This window comes from Schistocerca piceifrons, chromosome 2 (assembly GCF_021461385.2).
Source record: "Schistocerca piceifrons isolate TAMUIC-IGC-003096 chromosome 2, iqSchPice1.1, whole genome shotgun sequence".
NCBI lineage: Eukaryota > Metazoa > Arthropoda > Insecta > Orthoptera > Acrididae > Schistocerca > Schistocerca piceifrons.
In genome coordinates this window covers 780,996,497-781,011,901 of record NC_060139.1, presented here as the reverse complement: position 1 = coordinate 781,011,901, position 15,405 = coordinate 780,996,497, and the positions used below count along the sequence as shown (strand labels likewise).

Here is a 15,405-nt window from a genome sequence, read left to right as displayed (position 1 = left end):
TTGTCCAACCTCCCCTTGAGAGTACTGTTTGTTTTTCCTGCAATCCTTGTCAAAAATAATTAACAGATGAGGTAGAAATACTATAGGGAAGTTATGTTCAATAAACTCCAGTGGGATTCACTGAAATAAAGGAAGAAAAAGGGAAATAATTTATAGTGGAGGTTTTATCATTGTGAAATCTAATCACAGAAACTCATTAAAGACATTCTAGGTATAGTCTCTAAAGTCACTTTATCTTTACACAGCTCATAGAAAACTGTCATGTTTGAAGCTTAGTGCCTGTTAGTCTGGCAAAATTCTCTCTAAATATTTCATAAACTGTACTTAAAAATTTCAGGTGGAGGTAGAGTTGGCTCAAGTAACACGTGAACGAGGTGACTTAAGTAACCAGCTGTCAGCTCTTGCTCGCAAAAAGGAAGCATTAAATGAAGAACTAATGAGGGTGAAACAAAGGTTAGAACAAGCTACTGAAACTAATGGTAGACTGAATAGGGATCTTGAGGACCTTGTGAAAGACAAAGAAGAGAAACAGGTGAGCAAACCCAAAAATCATAATACTAATATAAACAGTATCATTTCTCTCTCTCTCTCTCTCTCTCTCTCTCTCTCTCTCTCTCTCTCTCTCTCTCTCTCTCTCTCTAATGTAAACTTCTTTTCATGCTGCACTATCAAGTTTATCAAACTTCATTGAGCAAATAACTTGAACGACATATTTGTAACTTTTAGCAATAACTTCAGAAACTTATTCTAATGTGTTGTTAATGTGTATGAATTGTGAACTGGGATTGAAAGTGGTTGAATCTCAATGTGAAAATTACTGCACAGTCAGTCTATCATCAAATGTGTTGAATATACTCACAAGAGTTCATTGTCAAAGAATGGAAGGGCAAAAATCTAAAGTAGATAACAAGAGAACCAGTGTGGTTTTTGGGCCAAGAATCATACCACAGTGCCCAAAAATAGAGAGCAGATTTAGTTTAAACAATGAAAAATGTATTGCTGTTGTAGATTTCAGTTAGTGTTGTTAGATTGTAAAGTAAAATTAAATAAAATGTTTTTAATTCTTAGTTGGTGTGGTGTCAACTGCAAGAATATAAAGGTAATCTAGTCTTGTTATGCAAAATAGACTGGAATAATCAGAACTAATCGAGTGGTATGAGAGACCACAACCAAGAGAGGTGTAAGACAAGTTTGCACATTTCACCACTAGTATCTTGATGTCAAAGCTGTTTATCTGGGACAGAAAGTAGCTTGACATGGTGTGCTGACAGCAAAGCAGTTATTTGCCAAAAATGAACAGAAATTCAATCAGTGCTAAATACAATTGTATTTGTGCTGGCTTATGGCTGTAACATGCACATAAACATAAAGAAATCTGAGGTAAAGATGTGTGCATTATGTAAACATGTAGAATGGGAAAAGTTAAACTTTGAGATGGGACACTTGAAGAGTTGGATGAGTTTTGGTGTCTTGTGTTAAGAAAGACTGTTGAAGACTAGACAGATTGATTGAGTAAAGAACGAAAATATTCTTGATTGAATCAGTGAGAAAATATACCAAGTACAGAATGTAATAGATCAAAGAGAGAGATTACTTGGCCACATATAATGTAATGAGGCATTGCTGAAGATTGTAGTTGAAGACATGGCAATAGAAAGAACCACAGGGATACCCATACATATTAGTGTACGGGTATGATGATTCTGGCTTCAGCAGTTACACTGAAATGAAGAGGATAGCCAGCAAGCAATTGCTTCAAATGAATGCTAGGTTTGAGGGCTGAAACAAAAAGAGTGAATTTCATTCATTTGTTAACCATATTATCTTAGGGAAATGTTTCTGTTGATGTATTGGTACAATGTGCATCTTTGTTACACATGTTCTCAAATTAAGTCAATTTTTTGCATCTTACATATTACAAATTTGATTCATCAGCATTCATTGAGGATAGAAACTTGTTGTACAATCCTAGTAAATTAGCTGTAGGTATAACAGGTGTACGAAAAGGCAGTTCAATTATTCAAATTTCCTAAAAGTTTAACATTTGCATTTTGAATTCACAAACTAATTACATATAAGATTTACCAAATTATGCCTCAGTCCTATAGCATAATTCAGTTAGATCCCCAAACAGTCCTTGCAATATAGCAAAATATGTCATAATGTTTCTTGACATACTTATCACTCAATTTATTAATGCTGGGAAGTGTTATTAATTCTCTTTGTTTTGAGCTTTAGTCCTCAGGATGAAACTAATCATATGACTTTAGCTTCTTTTCAAGTTTAGTTATAAAGAAAGAGATAATCACATTGCATAAGTATACAAACCTATTGCACAATAGGCTGAAAAAAAGTAACCCTTTTCATCGTAATAACTCTTATAACAAAGAAGTTATCATTTTTCACTCACTCCAAAACACTAACTTTATTTGCATTTTCCATTCCATACAAGGGACGAAAATGCATACCTAGACATAACGATAATATAAATAATTTAAGGAGTAAAGATAATGACTTAACCAAATAGTTGAGTGTTAAAGCACATTATCAAGACTAAAAAGGCTACTAACATTCAGATGAATCCTCCTTCCATATAGCTATAGAGTGCACATACACACAGATACACCAGTACAGCTGCATTGTCCTATCTGACAAGATTGTGCCTCTGCAGCAGTTGGTACTTGGGAGGGAGGGGGAGGGGGGGATGCAAATGGCATGGAATGCGAAGGAGCCATTGAAATCAACCATGTTGTGCTCTGCAGTATTTTATGCCACTGGTTGGACAACTCTGTTCTTGGCCACACTTTCGTGGTGGCCATTCATTCAGGTGAACTGCTGGTTGGTGGTCATGACCACATAAAATCCTGTGCAAAAATTGCAGCAGAGCTGGTTTATGACAGGGTTGCTTTCACATTTGGCACTGCCTCTAATGGGATAAGATAAGCCTGTGACAGGACTGGAGTAGGTTATGTTAGGTGAGTGAATTGAGCATCTCTTTTACCTGAGGCTTTGACAGGCATATGACCCATATGGCAAGGGGTTGTGAGTGGGAGTGGCATGGTAATACATCAGGATATTGTGTCAGTTGGGTGGGCACCAAAATACTGCTTTGGGAGAGTTGGGGAGGACGTCCCTCATTAATGGATAGAGTGATAAATAGACAAAGCCTTGGCAAAGCCACTTCCCCACATCATTGTCATTGAACACAGCATAAATGCTCTGGCTCCAGTGCCCGTGTGTCACATTCCTATTGTGTGCACCTTTTGTGTCAGTCTCCCACAATCCTATCTCACACACCTGATGTTTCCGTAACACTTGTAAACCCACCTGTGACTCAGTTCTTTCTTCCTGTATGCCTGACTAAGCAGGGCAGTAATTTTTGATGCAGATTTCCCTAATAGAAAACATAATTCATGTAGCATGTTGTTCTGCCATATCCACAACTACAAAATAGCCAAATGCATAAAACAACATTTATAAACACAAATGCTCTAACCTAATTGACCCTCCTCATAAAAGACATTTGATCACTTAAAATAGTGTGTAATAGGGGCACCTAGCAGGTAAACCCACTAGTACCTTCTCTATTACCTATAGGAAGACATTCTCATTACTTTTGGGTTCCCACTTGTACAAGTCACATATTTCCTAGTGACAATACTACATGAAGTAGTAACTCTACTCCACTGTTAACAATGCTTATAGTGTTGGGTGAAGCTCTCACTGCTTCCTTGAGCCCACTCAGAAAGCAGCAAAGAAAGAATGTGCAGCTAATAATAGTGTTGGACTCATTTATAAGTACAGGTATACCATGTAAGTATTTGTGATTGAACAGGAAAAAAAATTGTTGCCTTCCAATGATAGTATGGAAATTATGAAACACATTTAAGCATTGAATTGGAATGATTTTTTTACAGGTAGTGTGACTAACAAGTAACAACCAATATAATGCTATAATTTCTTATGAAAAGGGAACCAGACTGTTATAAAGATAATCATATTTGGCATTAATTTTGAAAGGATGGTTGTATATAAAAACATACACTGTAATTACTTGTCACATAATTGCATATATTTATTAAACAACTCTGTTAATTCTTTTTCAGTACAAATTATTTGCATGTGAATCAGTTATCAGCAGTGTCCTGCCAGTTATACCATTATATTTTTGTTATTTTGCACAAAGATATGCTGTAATTTGCATTTTCTCTTTTATGTGGATTGCAGAAACATAAAAAACACTTGAAATTTGTAATATAGGTAATGTTAGAAACAAGTGAGAAAGAAATTCAGAGACTCCAAGAACAACTAGCTGCAATGAGGAGTGAGAAAGAAGCCCTGGAAGGAGTGCTGTTTGATACACAAACAAACCTGGAAACAGCAGAAACAAGGTTTGTACCTTTGCCCATTATTATGTAGTAATATTGACAGTGAGAAATGTTGTTGTTTGTGTAGTTACTTTTCTTAGCAATATTTATGGCAGAAGAGAAGCATCCACCCATATAATTCAGCATGCTCAGTAAGTTACAGAACTTGCTTCTCTTTTAGTAGCAGTCTATCATAAGTCTCCGAAGGAACAAAGTGTTCCAAGTGATTGGAAAAATGAATAGGTGTCTTCCATTTTTAAGAAGTGTCATCAGCCTGATGCATTCAACTATAGGCCTGTATTAGAGATCTGTTCTGTAATTTTTAACATGCTTTATGCTCATGTATCATGACCTTTCAAGAGATCAAAAATCTCCACTGTTACATTCAAGATTCCATTAACAACAATCGTGTGAAACTCACTACACTGTGTTCATCCGTAAGACCTAGAACCAGTAGATGCTGTGTTCCTTGACTTCCAGAAGGCATTTGCCACAGTGCTAAAATGTCACTTAATAAAATGTGAATATCAAACCAGCTTCGTGGTTTGATGGACGAGTTCCTAGCAAATAGAACCCAGCATATTGTTCTTAACCCAGAGAAATCTTTTGAGGTAAAAGAATCTTCGGGTGCAACCAAAGAGAGCAATGTAGGACCATTATGGTTCACAATATTTATAAGTGACCTAGTGGATAATGTCAGAAGCCTCATGAAGCTGTCCTTATGTTGCCCTGTTTTATATATAGATGTCGGAACACTAGGAAATTTTAGCAATATGCTGGAAAATCTGCAGAGGATCAGCACTTGGTACAGGGATTGGTAGATGACTCCAATTCTAACTTATTGGACATTAATAAGCAGAAAGACTAGTAATTATTTGATTACACAGCTGCTGAACAATCCACACATAAACTACTTAACATAAAACCCTGAGTTATCTCGTTTTTATTATTTTGGCAGGAACTTAAAATCCTGAGTACACTTGGGCAACTTAAGAACAGACCTTTGAAAAGATAAAACTGCTCCCCTCTCTGAGCTTGTGCTCCATTTCAGCACAGATAGTTACCTCTTCAGCTGCTAGAGAGCATCTGATCCTACGTTTGTAGCCTATCTGTCATGTTTTGGTTAAGCTGGTTGCACTTGTTATAACACCATTATATATATAGTACTATCAATATTAAAGCTGTAGAACATCATGCAAAGTTACAAAAGAAGTTCTTTTGTCAATTATTTGGAAAAGAGGGCACACCAGGTTGAATGGCTGCATGGTGAGATACCTGGAACCCTAACCTACATTAGCATATAGGTGATTTCAAAAAGTCAATCCTGTCCCTGGGGACCTCTCCTTATGAAGGTGGAAAAAGAAAAAATACAAAGAATAGCAGAGCATCTGTTATAGGTTCTTGCAGAAAGACCATGAAGGTAAAATAAGAAGAGGCAAGCTCACACAGAAGTTTTCCAGCAGCTGCTCTTCTGCGCAACATTTGCAACTGGAACAGGGAAGGGGAGATGTGAATGTGGTGCTAGAAGTACCCAATGCCACACACTGTAAGGTGGCTTGTGGAGTGTAGATGTAGGTGTAGAAGTAAGAATGACTGGAGCATACCTGATGGATGTACAAAATTAAAAATATAAGTGTATCTAAAGATTGTGTAACTCCAGAAGTCCTTCATCAGGAGAAAGAGTAAATGTAAAAGCTGCATACTAGGAGAAAAGGATGGGATGTCTCAGGTAGGGGTGGAGGGAGTGGGGCCTGTGAGAAAATAATATAGAAAGGGTGGATAAAAACATAAAAAGGTGTTACAAAGTGAAGTTATAAGGTAACCGTAGTTTCAGAGAGAATAAAAAATAATTAGAGGAGGAAGAGACTATCATAATTGAAGACCAGATAGATGGTGAGAGCTGAGTATGTTTTGGGTAGCCAGTTCTCATCTCCAAAACTTAAAATCACTCATGCTGAAAGTGAGGATAAAGCTGATCCATTTGATGAAAAAGGTCGCCACATTCCTCCTGCCATGTTCCACAGTATGTCCAGCAATAGGGCATCAAATACAGCCAAAGTACACAGTTCATCATTGTAAGTCATAGTTTTGATTGATTTGGATATTGCTTTCTCTGTTCCTGTCTCAGACAAGCAAGGTTGCACAGTGGTGAAACAGTAGTCTCACATTCAGTAGTACGGTGTGCAACTCACTGTCTGGCCATCCAAAACGAGGTATTCTGTGGTTTCGTTAAATTGCTTCAGACATGTGCCAGGATTGTTCTTTTTAAAAAGGAAATGGCCAATTTCTTTCCCTGTCCTACCTCTCTGAGCTTGTGCTTCATTTCTGATGACACCATTGTAGAGAGATGTTGATGTCCAACTTTCCTTTGTCGGCACCACTTTTATAATATCTACGTGGCTATAATATCATACAAAGTGAGAAAACTCTTGGTAGATGGCTTATTTTAATTTACATATAGATGTACATTTGTGTCTCTCTATCAAGGTATGAGAAGATAACATAATGAGAACTTTAGTGAGATTTTAATGATGATGACATTATTGATTTTTTTTTTTAAATGTTTGCTACTAAAGGCAATGCATAATGTATTAATGTCCTTTTCTGAGGGGTGAGCATTCAGTAGTGCTCACACAGTCAGCGTAGTGACAGTCCTAGAGTTGAGTGGACACACCAGCAGCAGCACTTTCTGTTTTATACACAGGACTTAGTTTATTTTTTGTTTTCATGTGGCTTCTGTGAACAAGTGAATTGTATCCATGTATTTTATGGTGTTGATTGATGAATACTAAGTTGTTATAGGTTTTTGTGTAAATTTTAGTGTATTACCAATATGTGGGCTGACTTTGGAGTGTAATAAAAACCAGAAGTAATGTAACAGCAGAACTTAGATTGAACCCAGAGACTCCTCTGGTTAGTATTGTGTTAGTTATGGTATCGGTGAAACTTGATTAAATGTGGGGAGGGACAGCATCTGTTGTGTACAGATGCATGGGGTATTGTCCATAAGCAGCAGAGAACTGTGTTGGCCACAGGTGTCAGGCTGCTGCCCTAGGTTGCAGTGGTGTTGGGCACCTGAAAAGATCAGGGGAATCTCAGGAAGATTAAGGAATTTCATAAATCTAAGGGAATTCTGTTTTTAATCTAGCACTGAAGTTTAATTTAATTGAGTTTTAATACCTCAAATTTTAAGATAATTAATATTTCAGATAGTGTTACATTAATATTATTCCACATAAGTCATCTATATTTAAAAACAGTGGTCAAATTTCTGCTTATGCCCAGTACATCTCAGCTGAGTGGAAAGAAAAGTTGTTATTGTGGTATGCTCCCTTCCCCCTCCTCCTCACTCACTCACCGTTCATTTATTGGGAACTTCTTATGATGCAATCTCCCTCCCCTCCTCCCTATACATTGAATTCTCAAGGAGTATTTTTTTTCCCCCAAGTTTGAGTAGCCACCATGCTGTAGTACTACCTTGGATCCCTGATGCCACAATGTCTCCCAATTTGTACTTCCCAGCCTGTCGACATTTACCTGACAGTAATTGCCAAATAATGGGGGAGGAGGGGGGGGACATGAATCTCTGGGTAGAAGGTTTTCACCTTCTGGCACTGGCCGCACAGCTGTACCCCTGTTCCTTGAAGACAGGTTTGAGGTATTCCCCACTTCTGAAAGTATATCTGAGCCACCTCAGACACCTCACCTGTTGAAACTGGGGCAGATCTTCCAGAAAGTCAGAACAGGTGCAGTGAGCTCCAGTGGTATGTGGGTGATGAAACCTCTTAGGGTTGGGAGAGAAGGCTACTGTCTGTTCTTTTTGCCTGCCAGTGGATCTTGTCCGAGAGGTGGAAGAGGTTCTGCTAGAAGTGACTGAGCATATGGGCCGCACCTGGCCACTAATTGTGGCTTAAGTTGACACATCTTGGTGAAAGCAATTAGCGTTGCTCTCAAGGTGTAAGCAGAGTTAGCATTTGCAGCATCATTTACAGAACCAGTCCCAGTCCTCTGGTTTGGAGCTGAATGGAAGACTTAAACCAAAGGCTCAGACGATTCTGTGAAGATCTTGGATGTGGATTTGCTAACCTCTGCTATTGGGCGAAGAATTCTAGGAGACCCAACCTTCCCTTTCCCCTCCTCATTAGGTCAGGTGTACACTTCATGGAGGAAGCAACTACTATAAAAAATGTGTAATGGAGTGCATGTGGCATGTACATGTGGGTTTTTTGGACAGAGAAATCCCTCAACAGCACCGATAAAATGCATTCTGATTTCAGGTAGGGAAGAATATTATCCTCATTAATTAAAGAAACTAGCATGCGTCATGGCAGATTATTGAAAGAAAATGTTAATATAGTACACTATAAAAAAAAGGTGTAATGGGGTGCTTGTGGCATGTACATGTGGGTTTTGTAGTATAGAGAAATCCCTCCACAGGCCCAAGAAGATGTGTTCCAATTTCAAACAGGGAAGAATGCTAACCTCGTTAATCAAAGAAACTAGGATGTGTCATGGCAGATTAGAGGAAGAAAATGTTAATATAGTATCACTTAACTAACGCTGTGTCTCTGGAAAGGTCCCAGAACTGGTCTCGCTTATAAACATAACAAAGCCAATATGGTACCAGGGATAGAAAACTGTCTAAAACCAGGAGTTAATAACAATGGATTTCTAAATGCTAATAGGAATGTATATCCCAAATATTGGTTGAACACTGATGGTGGAGGCCTGTTTATTGTTGTGAAAAATATGGTAACATCTGGTGAGGTTAGTACAGATTCCAAATGTGAAATAATTTGGAGGAAGACAAGTTTTAAAGTCTGATTGCATACGGTCATCAGATGCTTTTGTAGACCCCCCTGCCTCAAGAGCAGTAATGGCAGAATGTTTGAGGGGAAACTTTGAGAATATTTAGGGCAAAATTTCCTGATCATGTTGTAGGTTAGGTGGAGGTTCCAACTTTGCAGCCAAAGATGGGGAGGCTCAGACAATTAGGGCAGGTATTATGGGCAGGGAATCATGGGAAATTTTGTAAATGTCTTACTTGAAAAATATAGCATAAGCAGAGTTGTGCATGAAGTGTTCAACGAATTTGAAAGTAAAATTCTATCAACTGATTTAACAGAAAATCCTTAGATGTTTCAGTCTCATGTTAAATAGTAAACAGATTGAAGCCATCTGTCCAGACATTCTGTGACCATAATGCCATCAAACTGGAGGATGACACAGAGAAGTCCGAAATACTAAATGTCTTTTCACAAAATTGTTTCGCTATAGAAGACTGCACTGTAATTCCTCCTTTAAATTGAATGTCAAAGTGACAGATATTGAAATAAGTGGCCGCTGGATAATAAAGCAAATGAAATTGCTCAATGGAGGAAAGACCACTGGACCTGACAGGATACCAGTAAGATTCTACATAGAGCATGCAAAAGAACTTACTCCTCTTGTAACAACAGTGTGCCATAGCCCCTGGAGAAATTTTTATGAAGGATCATTGAACAGGTGTGCTGAACTGTAAACCTATTCTCTGACATCATCTGTTATAGAATTTTGGAACATTTTTCATGCCAACATATTATGACACTTCTGGAGACAGAAAATCTGCTCTGTAGGAATCAACATGGGTTCCAACACCAATGATTGTATGAACCCAGCTCACTTTGTTTGTCCACAAGACCCATAAAGCAGTAGATACAGGCTCCCAGGTTGATGCAGTGATCCTTCACTTTTGGTTTTGGAAGATGTTCAGTACAGTTCCACACTGCCACCTAATGAAAAAAAAAAATATGTATATGACCTAGTGTGTTATGTCAAAATTTCCATGAGACTTATTGTGAATGATGCTGTGGTATACAATACAGAGAAGTCACTATCCTCACAATGCTATAAAATTATCATGAGATGCAGGAAGACCAACAGAGGATCGACACTTAAATCAGGAAGTGGCAGTTGACCCTTAGCACAAATAAAAGTAATTATTGCACATAAATAGCAGAAAGACCCATCATTGTATGATAACCTGATTGCAGAACAATCAGTCGAAGCAGTTACTTCAATAAAACATCCAGGAATATGCATACAGGGTGATTTAAAGTGGAACGACCAGTTAAAACTAATTGCAGGTAAGACAAATAGCAGACTGAAATTTCATCAGGTTACCCTCCATTCAGAAGGCTGTTGCATGCAGCAACTGTTATATCAACTTGTGAATAATAGATTTCAGCTATCAGTCGTCCTTTTGAAATTTTATTGGCAGATCTAGATTTCAGCTAGAAACTAGCCATTCTCAATGCACTACCATTTTTGATCAATGCATGTAATGCCTGTTGGTCAGGCTTCATCCACAGTTCATTGAATACTAATAATTCAATACTAATAATATTCAATGAACTGTGGATGAAGCCTGACCAACAGGCATTACGTGCATTGATCAAAAATGATAGTGCATTGAGAATCACTAGTTTCTAGCTGAAATCTAGATCTGCCAATAAAATTTCAAAAGGATGACTGATAGCTGAAATCTGTTATTTACAAGACTGAAATTTATTGGAATAATCCTCAGGAAATATAGTCCAGCCACAAAGAAGATGTTGTTGTTGTGGTCTTCAGTCCAGAGACTGGTTTGATGCACCTCTCCATGCTACACTATCCTGTGCAAGCTTCTTCATCTCCCAATACCTACTGCAACCTATATCCTTCTGAATCTGCTTAGTGTATTCATCTCTTGGTCTCCCTCTATGATTTTTACCTTCCACGCTGCCGTCCAATACTAATTGGTGATCCCTTGATGCCTCAGAACATATCCTACCAACCGATCCCATCTTCTAGTCAAGTAGTACCACAAACTCCTCTCCAATTGTATTCAACACCTCCTCGTTAGTTATGTGATCTACCCATCTAATCTTCAGCATTCTTATGTAGCACCACATTTCGAAAGCTTCCATTCTCTTCTTGTCCAAACTATTTATCGTCCATGTTTCACTTCCATACATGGCTACACTCCATACAAATACTTTCAGAAACAACTTCCTGGCACTTAAAACTATACTTGATGTTAACAAATTTCTCTTCTTCAGAAACGCTTTCCTTGCCATTGCCAGTCTACATTTTATATCCTCTCTACTTCGACCATCATCAGTTATTTTGCTCCCCAAATAGCAAAACTCCTTTACTACTTTAAGTGTCTCATTTCCTAATCTAATTCCCTCAGCGTCATCCAACTTAATTCGACTACATTCCATTATCCTCGTTTTGATTTTGTGGATGTTCATCTAACATCCTTCTTTCAAGGCACTGTCCATTCCGTTCGACTGCTCTTCCAAGTCCTTTACTGTCTCTGACAGAATTACAATGTCATCGGCGAACCTCAAAGTTTTTATTTCTTCTCCATGGATTTTAGTACATACTCCGAATTTTTCCTTTACTGCTTGCTCAATATACAGATTGAATAACATCGGGGAGAGGCTAAAACCCTGTCTCACTCCCTTCCCAACCACTGCTTCCCTTTCATGTCCCTCAACTCTTGTAACTGCCATTTGGTTTCTATACAAATTGTAAATAGCGTTTCGCTCCCTATATTTTAACCCTGCCACCTTCAGAATTTGAAAAAGAATATTCCAGTCAACATTGTCAAAAGCTTTCTCTAAGTCTACAAATGCTAGAAATGTAGGTTTGTCTTTCCTTAATCTGTTTTCTAAGATAAGTCACAGGGTCAGTATTGCCTCACGGGTTCCAACATTTCTATGGAATCCAAACTGATCTTCCCCGAGGTGGGCTTCTACCAGTTTTTTCCATTCGTCTGTTAAGAATTCGCGTTAGTATTTTGCAGCTGTGACTTATTAAACTGATAGTTCGGTAATTTTCACATCTGTCAACACCTGCTTTCTTTGGGATTTGAATTGTTATATTCTTCTTGAAGTCTGAGGTTATTTCGCCTGTCTCGTACATCTGGCTCACCAGATGGTAGAGTTTTGTCAGGACTGGCTCTCCCAAGGCTGTCAGGAGTTCTAAAGTAATGTTGTCTACTCCTGGGGCCTTGTTTCGACTCAGGTCTTTCAGTGCTCTGTCAAACTCTTCACGCAGTGTCATATCTCCCATTTCATCTTCATCTACATCCTCTTCCATTTCCATAATATTGTCCTCAAGAACATTGCCCCTGTATAGACCCTCTATATACTCCTTCCACCTATCTGCTTTCCGTTCTTTGTTTAGAACTAGGTTTCCATCTGAGCTCTTGATATTCATACAAGTGGCTCTCTTTTCTCCAAACATCTCTTTAATTTTCCTGTAGGCAGTATCTATCTTACTCCCAGTGATATACGCCTCTACATCCTTACATTTGTTGTCTAGCCATCCCTGCTTAGCCATTTTGCACTTCCTGTCGATCTCATTTTTGAGACGTTTGTATTCATTTTTGTCTGCTTCATTTACTGCATTTTTATATTTTCTCCTTTCATCATTTAAATTCAATATCTCTTCTGTTACCCAAGAGTTTCTATTAGCCCTCATCTATTTACCTACTTGATCCTCTGCTGCCTTCACTACTTCATCCCTCAAAGCTACCAATTCTTCTTCTACTGTATTTCTTTCTCCCATTCTTGTCAGTCGTTCCCTAATGCTCTCCCTGAAGCTCTCTACAATCTCTGGTTCTTTCAGTTTATCCAGGTCCCATCTCCTCAAATTCCCACCTTTTTGCTGTTTCTTCAGTTTTAATCTACAGTTCATAACCAATAGATTATGGTCAGAGTTCACATCTGCCCCTGGAAATGTCTTACAATTTAAAACCTGGTTCATGAATCTCTGTCTTACCATTATGTAATCTATCTGATACCTTCTAGTATCTCCAGGCTTCTTCCATGTATACTACCTTCTTTCATGATTCTTGAACCAAGTGTTAGCTATGATTAAGTTATGCTCTGTGCAGAATTCTACCGGGCGGCTTCCTCTTTCATTTCTTTCCCCCAATCCATATTCAGCTACTATGTTTCCTCCTCTTCTTTTTCCTACTATCAAATTCCAGTCCACCATGACTATTAAGTTTTCATCTCTGTTCACTACCTGAATAATTTCTTTTATCTCAGCATACATTTCTTCAATCTCATCATCATCTGTGGAGCTAGTTGGCATATAAACTTGTACTACTGTGGTAGGCGTGGGCTTCATGTCTATCTTGGCAACAATAATGTGTTCACTATGCTGTTTGTAGTAGCTTACCCACCCTTCTATTTTGTTTTATTCATTATTAAACCTACTCCTGCATTACCCCAATTTGATTTTGTATTTATAACCCTGTATTCACCTGACCAAAAGTCTTGTTCCTCCTCCCACTGAACTTCACTAATTCCCACTATATCTAACTTTAACCTATCCATTTCCCTTTTTAAATTTTCTAACCTACCTGCCCAATTAAGGGATCTGACATTCCACACTCCGATCCGCAGAATGCCAGTTTTCTTTCTCCTGATAACGACGTCCTCTTGAGTAGTCCCTGCCGGAGATCCAAATGGGGGACTATTTTACCTCCGGAATATTTTACCCAAGAGGACACCATCATCGTTTAACCGTACAGTAAATCTGCATGCTCTCGGGAAAAATTACAGCTGTAATTTCCCCTTGCTTTCAGCCATTCACAGCACCAGCACAGCAAGGCCATTTTGGTTAGTGTTACAAGGCCAGATCAGTCAATCTCCAGACTGTTGCCCCTGCAACTACTGAGACGGCTGATGCCCCTCTTCAGGAACCACACATTTCTCTGGCCTCTCAACAGATACCCACCTTTGTGGTTGCACCTATGGTACGACAGTCTGTATCGCTGAGCCACGCAAACCTCCCCACCAACGGCAAGGTCGATGGTTCGTTGGGGAGACAAAGAAGATAGCTTACAAATTTCTCATTTGACCATCACTTGGATATTGCTTGGCAGTCTGTGTTCTGTACCGGATAGGACCGATAGAGAATTTAGAGAAGATCCAAAGAAGAACAGTATATTTCATTACTGATTCATTTAATAAGCATGGAAGTCTCACAGGGATGCTCATCCAAGTCCAGTGGCAGATGCTGCAAGAGAGGCATTCTGCATTATGATGTGATTTATGGTTGAAGTTCTTAGAGCATACTTTTGTAGAGCAGTCAGTCAATATAGTGCTTACTCCTACATTTATCACGAGAGAAGACTGTGAAACTAAAATTAGAGAGATTCGAACTCGTACAGAGACATACCAGCAGTCTTTCTCCCTGTAAAACATTTGTGATTCGAACAGGTGAAGTGATACAAAAAGTACAGTCCAGCTTGCTGATTATAGATGTAGATGTAGGAACAAGCCTAAACTCTCAATAATCAAAACCAGGTATTCATTGCATTTCTGGTCAGCAGATTGTTGTTTTTGGCGTTTTGTAAGGGACTTTGATGCTTTGCTTTCTTTCTTTTTTCTTAGTTGTTTTCACCTTGTATTGAGGTTTATGCTAAAGGCACTCTTAAAACTTCTAAATCTGCAGTAAGTGTACTTTGAATGTCACTTGATGCAGGGCCCTTTACTCTGGAACGTGCCATCTTACAAAGCAGTAATTTTTATTTTATTTTTTGCCACACCTGGGGTCTGGATTTCTTCTTCTTTTCCCTTAAGTGAATTTACAGTGTAAAATGTTAGTTGCAATATCCTGATGCTTGCATTTTCTGTCTCGGTGAAAATATTCCTGATGAAGCTTCAGAAACAGTTTTTTTGTTTTTCAATTAGAGGTTAGTGAATAATGTTAAGCCTATTAGATTAATGTAATCAAGTAGGTGGCCTAAAAGTCACATTGTTCATGCAGATACAAAACTTACTGCCGAGAAAGAGAAAAGTGATTATATTGTGGTAATTCTTTTCTTTATCTTAGCTTACTGCCTTTTTTTATTTTTGAATTCTTGAGATACTGTTGTATGTAGTTTATTGTGCCTTTAAGAATGTCACTGTTGCAAACTTTGCAAATGAAATTGTGAAAAACATCTTTTTCACCACTTGATTGCACCAACATAATTCAGTAAGGAAAACCCTAT

The 15,405-nt window shown here is 38.3% G+C and overlaps 1 protein-coding gene across 1 annotated transcript in view; it reads left to right on the top strand.

Moving 5' to 3' along the window:
* LOC124777260 (rootletin-like) overlaps positions 1–15,405 on the top strand; it is a 239,025-nt gene that overhangs the window by 115,715 nt on the left and 107,905 nt on the right. Inside the window, 2 exon segments of the mRNA XM_047252586.1 lie at positions 338–532; positions 4,261–4,391. Coding sequence (XP_047108542.1) covers positions 338–532; positions 4,261–4,391 — 326 coding nt within the window.